This window comes from Nannospalax galili, unplaced genomic scaffold, assembly GCF_000622305.1.
Source record: "Nannospalax galili isolate Female #2095 unplaced genomic scaffold, S.galili_v1.0 scaffold513, whole genome shotgun sequence".
Classification (NCBI taxonomy): Eukaryota; Metazoa; Chordata; class Mammalia; order Rodentia; family Spalacidae; genus Nannospalax; species Nannospalax galili.
The window spans coordinates 2,799,229-2,806,990 of record NW_008334861.1 but is presented as its reverse complement, the minus strand read 5'-3'; the positions used below and the strand labels follow the sequence as shown (position 1 = coordinate 2,806,990).

At 51.4% G+C, this 7,762-nt stretch overlaps 1 protein-coding gene across 1 annotated transcript; it reads left to right on the top strand.

Annotated features, from left to right (window-relative positions):
• The first annotated feature begins 2,342 nt into the window (after positions 1-2,342).
• On the top strand, positions 2,343-3,154 carry Trex2 (three prime repair exonuclease 2). Its single transcript, XM_008829515.1, has one exon. It carries the CDS (start codon positions 2,375-2,377, stop codon positions 3,083-3,085), a length of 711 nt encoding a protein of 236 aa, XP_008827737.1. The 5' UTR covers positions 2,343-2,374; the 3' UTR covers positions 3,086-3,154.
• The last annotated feature ends 4,608 nt before the right edge of the window (positions 3,155-7,762 follow it).

Below are 7,762 nucleotides of genomic sequence, written 5' to 3'. Positions count from 1 at the left end.
GTCGTGTCCTGACTGCTGTTTGTTTGTGCATGTCACATTGGTTCCTTCTGACCTGGGCTGCTCGGCCTTCCTGTCCTCATCCCCTTATGCTCCAATGGTCTTGCCTCTCCCCCTGCTGCTTCCACTGCTTTCTGACACTTCCTGCTTACACTTGATCATGCCCGGCCCTGGAGGTCTCCACTGTACCCAACATGCCCTTCTCCCTGCCTATGTGACCTTCACCTCCTGTCCTGCCTCGGTCCTGGTCCCACAGAGGCCCTCCTTGCCATGTCCTTGGGAGGTGGCCTAGCTCCTCCTTTCCCAGTGTGCTGGCACTCACTGGGAAATTCTCAACGTAGCCTGACTGCTTGTCCAGGAAACTGCTCTCTGGGCTTCCCAGGGTGACTCAGTATCTTCCTGAGTAGTTTGCCTGTCACAGCCACCTCCTTCCCTTCAAGCACCGGAACAGGCACAATCAGTGGGGCCCATGATCACACCTGCGACTGCCCACCCCACCCTACACCTGCACCTTTGCTCCCCCAGACTCCCCTGAGTGTTTTGGGCAGATGGGTACCAGGCCTTTCCTGCTCAGCTGCCATGGGAGATGTCGGTGGGCAGGCAGGTTCATGTTCTCCACTGTCCAGCTGAACCAACTGCTTTACGGGCTAACAGACTGAGGATGGCCTGCAGTGGGCAAGCCCGACATTGACCACCACCTCTGGAGGCCAGGCCTGTGGTGCCATATGTATGGCTCTGGAACCAGATCTTCAGGAAACCATGGGCTACCAGACTGCAGATGGCCCTTCTAACTGCATCTTGATGGTGTCCCTCACCTGGAGTCAGGTGAGGCAGGAAAGTCCTCAGAGCCTATAGCCTGAGAGGTCTCCTAGTTATCTGTTTCTGGAACAGTAGGTATTGGCTCAGCCGTAGCCATAGAGCTGTCTAGGTCAGGCAGGCCTCACCGCCTCACTGGTTTGCAGCCCCCTTTTACCTGCCTGTCCTCCCTGCCTTCTCAGCTCTGCTGAATAAGTATTTGGTATATATCAGGTGTCAGACCCCTGGATGTCACACCCATGGAGCAGATACCATCATTGCCACTTGCTGCTGGAAGATGAGCCCACAAGGTGGGTGAGCCACAGCCAGACAGTGTTCATGCTGAGCATAGCTTGAGGCCACCCCTGGTCACAGGAGCAAGGCTAAGGCTCTCTTCTCAGCATCCCTTCCCATTCACAGGCTGAGCATCACACCAATGGATGCCCCTGTCACTCCTTAGGTCATGTGAGCCTCATGAGGGGCAGCCTGTTGCCTTTGTGTGATGCATCCCAGCATAGGGCTAGGCTTCACACCTGGGTTAGCCAGGCCTGGTCCCAGCCCAGTCCCCATGAGACTTAGAGGTAGGGCTGGGAGATGGGCATGACTTCCGCCTGCCTGTGAGGACATGTTCCTCCAGCCCATGACAGAGCTCATCACTCATTAGAAGCCTGCATGTGGCCAGAGCCTGCTTCCCAGTCTGTAAACACGGGGCGTGTGTCCTGGTGGCTGTGAGCTCACGAGAGGGGGCGGCAAACAAGCCGGCTGCACAGGTCTTGCGGCCTCAGGCCTCCATGGTTGCCCAACAGGCGGCTGGGGGCGGGCCATGGCCACTGATTAAAGGCTGCCTGGAGCAGCCTGTGCGGAGACAGGTGCCCAGCAGCCCAGGAAGCCGGCCAGAGCCCACCCCAGGTAAGCCAGCGCAGTGGGGTTGGTGTGGACAGTGCCACGAGTCTGGAGGCAGGCAGAGGGCCAGCTTGAGGCAGCACTAGTTTACCAGGGAGAAGATTGGGGAGGCTGGGGCCCCCATGACAGATCTCTCTGGTGCCTACTTGCTGCTTCCTGGTAGCCCATAGGTGGAGAGCAGGGCACAATGCCTGAGGCTCCCAGTCAAAGTGTCTCCACAAAGAGGCTGGGCCAAGGTGCCGTTTGTGGTTTGTATCTGCCTCCCTGTTTCTTCGATGAGGACGGTGGCTAGATCTGGGCCTGGTCGCAAAAATGAGAGCACCGCAGGCCTTTCTTTTGTCCGTTGTTAGGCAGGACAGAGACCTGGGGACAGGAAGGAGGGGCATGAATATGAGGCCTCATCCTAAACAGCAGTAACACATCCTGGCCACTGCTTTCTAGCCATGTGAAGTCCCCTTTGAAGTGCCCTTGGATATGGACCTCAGAAACTACTCCTAGAGCCAATGGCCTCATGATATGAGATGGAGAGGCAAAAAGTAAGGCCCAGAGTGGTAGAGCTTTGACTTGAGATAGCTGTGGGCAGCAGGGCCCAGGCATTTGCTCCCATTTCTTTAGTCCTCTGACTTATGCCACTTGCTCTGCCAGCTTTTGGCCTCGCTGTTCCTGTGAAAACATCAGCATGTCAGAGCCACCCCGGGCTGAGACCTTTGTCTTTCTGGACCTGGAAGCCACTGGGCTCCCCAACGTGGATCCTGAGATTGCAGAGATATCGCTCTTTGCTGTCCACCGCTCTTCCTTGGAGAATCCAGAGCGTGATGATTCTGGTGCCCTGGTGCTGCCCCGTGTCCTGGACAAGCTCACGCTGTGCATGTGCCCAGAGCGCCCCTTCACTGCCAAGGCCAGTGAAATTACTGGTCTGAGCAGCGAAGGACTGGCACAGTGCCGGAAGGCTGGTTTCAACGGTGCCGTGGTGCGGACACTGCAGGCCTTCCTGAGCCGCCAGGAGGGCCCCATCTGCCTTGTGGCCCACAATGGCTTTGATTATGACTTCCCTCTGCTGTGCACAGAGCTACAGCGCCTGGGTGCCCACTTGCCTCGGGACACTGTCTGCCTAGACACGCTGCCAGCACTACGGGGCCTGGACCATGCTCACAGCCATGGCACCAGGGCTCAAGGCCGCAAGAGCTATAGCCTGGCCAGCCTCTTCCACCGCTATTTCCAGGCTGAGCCCAGCGCTGCCCACTCAGCAGAAGGTGATGTGCACACGCTGCTCCTGATTTTCCTGCACCGCGCTGCAGAGCTGCTCACCTGGGCAGATGAGCAGGCCCGCAGCTGGGCCCACATCGAGCCCATGTATGTGCCACGTGATGGCCCTAGCTTCGAGGCCTGAGTGGCAGCATCATTCACTCAGCAAGGGTCTGAAGCCACATTCTGGCTCTCTGCAGCACCTGCCTGGCCTTCCCCAGTCCTAGCTTACCTGGCCACAAAGCCCTAGAGCCTTCTCCGTGCCCCACCTCCAGGTTGGGTGCCATCTGTCCAACCCATGGGCTCCTGTAGGTTGCTGCTTCAGGGATTCCATCTTTTCATCTGTTTCTCAATAAATATCACCAGCTGTCTTATTGGCCAGACTCCCTGCTCATGCCCAAAAAGATCCCACCAAGACACAGGTGAGGACCATGCCTGCTGCAGCAGAGCCCCCAGAGTTGCCTCATTGTGGCTTGACCCTCTGATGTACCCCCCTTGGGTGCACCGTGGGGAAAGTACTGGCAAGAAGGATGCTCCAAGGGGCTGATGGATTGGTGCTCTGGACCCTGAGTCCCTGACCACCTCCAAAGTAGGTCTCACCGTCCCCTTGAGTGTTGCTCCTCTCTGAATAGGGGCTTAGGATGAGCATGCTGAATCTTCCTGGGGGTAGGGGTACTAGAGGGGGGTATCTGAGCCTGTAGAGCTGGTCCCTGCTTTGTTCAAGGCTCAGCTCCAGCCCTTAGCCTTGCCCGCCCTCTGTCCTCACTCTGCAAAGTGGCAACAAGGAACTGATATGATGTAGGGCACTGGGGAAAGACATGCCCCTACTGATTTGTGGGCATGGTACATGGATGCTCCAGGCAGACTAGGTCGCCAAGCTGACTTGAGGCTTAGAAGAGAGATGGAGTGAGTGGCACTTGAAGGGCCACCCAGAATAGAAATCATCCTAGGTCCTAGATTCCTCATGGAGTGGCCCTGGGAGGGCAACTTCTCACCAGCTGCCTCAGCTGGGCTTCAGGTTTTTGGTTGACTTGCCTGTGGGGCCCCACCCCGAGGCACTCCTGTCTTGTGGGGAGGTGGGCCAGTAGAGAGCTGTGTCACTAAATGCTGGGACAGGTAGGAAGAGGTGGGGCAACCACACCCCAGAGTGACTTGCATGAGCAAAGAGTCCAGCCTTGAGCTAGCTTGGCCCGTTTGGGGAACCTTAAGTAGGTCAAAATGACTAGAGCTGCTGCAATATGTACAGTGGCATGATGGTGAGGCCAGAACACTGGCATCAGTGGCATCAGAACATTCCTATGGCCTGGGCCTGGACTGAGCCAGAAAGCACCAGAGGTCACAGAAGTTATGTGTAGAAGAGAGACAAAATCTGATTTGTATGTTAGTTGTAGCTCCTAGACTGCTATGTGGAAAATGGACTATAGTGTGGGTCTATAGGGGGAAGGTGGCAGCTGCAGGGCAGAGAAGCAGAGGGGGTTAATACTCTCCTGGAAGGGAGGTACCAGCCTGGCTGAGATAGGATGGTAGGGGTGGGGCCAGGCCCAGCAAGGGGAAGTCCCACAGAGGTTGCTTTGGGAATGTGGTAGACAACCAGAAGGTCTTGTCATAGGCAAGCTTTTTACAAAATAATCAAGGAAGTGTCACAAAGCTGGGACAGGCTGGGCTGTGCAAGGTTTCACAGGAATTGAAGGAGTCAGAAACATAGGGCTTTTCCAACTTGTGATCCCAGCAGGCTGGATCCCTTTTACCCTCTAGCCAGGCTCAGGAGGGTAGTCTGTACCAGAAGGTGGTGCCCTAAGAACAATGGCCTTGCTACTATGTAGATGATAGGTCAGAAGGGCTCAACTCTATACTCAGCTGCCCAGTCTGTGCCTGATGCCACTTCCTCAAGTGGTCTTGTTTTGTGCCTTCTGTCCCTGAAGCTGGGGTTCTTGTCTCAGGCCTCCAAGTGCCCTTGACCTCATGGTGGCTTGATTTTGGGAGCTGTCCCCAAATTGTTCATGTCCTTTTGGACTGGTGGAGCCAAGCACCTTGCTTCCATGTGGCGCCAACAGGCTGAGACCTGCCTCCAAGCAGTGATGTGCTGATAAACTCATGCCAGCTGTCTTTTCAGGAAAGCAAATGCACTAGTGTGTGTGTGTGTGTGTGTGTGTGTGTGTGTGTGTGTGTGTGTGTCCCACCTATTATGGCCACTAATGGACAAATGTGGCTTCCACATCAATGCTGGCGGATAGCTACCTTTGTCTTAATGAATACCTTGAAAGTGAAGTAACAGAGAACTTTATATGTTCACACTATTCTATTCACAGTGTTGCGGCCACAGAGGTAACAGTCTTGTTTAAGTTCCCCATCACTTCCTCAAGTCAGGGCAATCAACAGACCAATAATAAACGAAGCCCTGCTGTGCCCTGGCCCCCTGACCTCCATGGGATAATTCTTCCACTATCTCTACCACTGTGGCCAGTAGGTGGAGGACAGAGTGGGTACAAGGCTGGACAGGAAGCTAGACAGGGGTCAGGGCCACCCTCTATACCTCCATTACTGCCAGTATCAAGCTACAAATATGTGACTGAAGGGGACCTTGGAAAGAGATTCATGGTGGCACACTACAACATTGATTTCCACTGTGGAGATCTGCTAGATGCACCTCGATATACATTCATAGTAAAATGTGTCCCATTAAAGTAGATTTTGAATGTCTTTTATTTTTAATATAATTTTCTTAATTTTTCATTTATTTTTATTTTATGTGTATGAGTATTTTGCCTACATGTCTGTCATGTAGTGCTGGCAGAAGCCAGAAGAGGGTGTTGGATCCTCTGGAACTGGAGTTATGGATGGTGGTTAGCCACCATGTGGGTGCTGGGAACTGAACCCAGATCTTCTGCAAGATTATATAGTAGAGACTGACCTTGGACTCCTGAACCCCCTGCCTCCACCTCCCAAGTACTGGAATGACAGACAGGTATCACCACAAGTAGCTCATTTACATACTTTTTATCTTATTTTTTGAGTCAGGGTCTCTCTGTAGCCCCAGCAGGCCTGGAACTTGCTATGTAGACCAGGCTGGCTTCAGTCTCACAGAGAACCACCTGCCTCTGCCTCCTGAGTACTGGGCTTAAATGCGTGCACTACCACACCCAACAATTTTTAATTAAAAATTTTTTTTATGTATGAGTGTTTTGCCTGCATGTGTATAAGTACACCACATATGCAGTGCCTGTAGAGGTCAGAAGAGGGCGTCAGATCCCCTAGAACTGGAATTAGCAATGGTTGTTAGATGCCATGTCGGTGCTGGGAACTGAACCCATGTCCTCTGCAGGAATAGCACGTGCCCTTAACTACTGAGACAGCTCTCCAGCTCCTATATAACTTAATTTAAAATATATTTTATTTATTATTATTTTTTTCAGAGCTGAGGACCGAACCCAGGGCCTTGCACTTGCTAGACAAGCATTTTACCATTGAGCTAAATCCCCAACCCGTATTATTTTTATTTTATGTATATGAGTATATTGCCTGCATGTATGTGAGTGCACCGTGTCATGCAATGCCACAGAGGTCAGAAGAGGGCTTTGGATGCCCCTGGAACTGGAGTTAAGGATGGTTCATAGCCGCCATGTGGGTGCTGGGAATTGAACCCAGATTCTCTGCAAAAGCAATCAGTGCTCTTAACTGCTGAGCCATCTCTCTAGCCCCTATAACTTAATTTTTAATAAATGGTAGTATTTAACTATTAATTTCTCAAAATTCCCAAACATTTAACATCTAATTGAATGACTAAAACAAAAAAGATTATCACACATACTGGCAAGATCAGAGGTGATGCAGCATCTATGGAAGCCAGTTGGGTAGTGTGTGAAAGGGTTAACTGACCACCCACCATGTGATCCAAGGTTCCACCTATATGTATTTCCCCATGAGAAAGAGTCATAACACAATGTTCAGGACAGCTCCAGTTCTAAGAGCCCACATCTGGGAAGAAGCACATGTTCTTAGCAGATGACTGACTGTACAATCCATGTTACATCTGCCCAGAGGATGCTGCTCAGCATGAACAGAGTTCGTGGACCAGGACCATCAGGAAGCTAGAAAGATGGCAAGGGCCATCTCTTCATCTCCAATGAGTTTTCATTTGAAATACTGGGGGCTAGGACACCAAAGTATAATTTTTTAGTGGGGGAAGCCCTTATAATAGGCCACAATAATAAATAACTTTGGGGTGTATGCTTGTTTTTGAGACAGGGTCTTACAATGTTGCACAGGCTAGCCTGAAAGTTGCTGTATAAGCTAGGCTGAAACTTGCAATTCTTCTGCCTCAGCGTTCCCAGTAATGACATTACAGGTGTATGTCACATGTATGCTCATAAATAACTTCCAAAAATTTTCCAGATGCTGAAGAATTGTTTCTTCCAGAAACATTAGCTTTTTCGCTCTGTCTCTAATATCTAGTTTGACAACTGCTATGCAATTCTTTTATTTTTGCTTGTTTTTTTTATCTATTACATCTACCTAATTCTATGGTGACACATGAATATATTGTATCATAATTATATTTTATTGAAGTATTCGTTCATGTTGAGTAGTTTTCCGTTATGCATTTAGTTGCTATGTGCTTGTGCTTACGACTTGTGTTAGTCAGGATTCTCATGACGTCTGGGAGCTGTCTCTTCAGCTATGAAAACACTAAAGCACTGGCTCATCTGGCACAGAGGCTGCAAGGCAGGCTGGCAAACCCGTGGCTGAGGGAAATGCTGTAGTTCAAGTCCAAAGGCCATCTGGAGCACTGTTCCTCCTTTCTCAGTGTTTTCTTCTTAAGGCC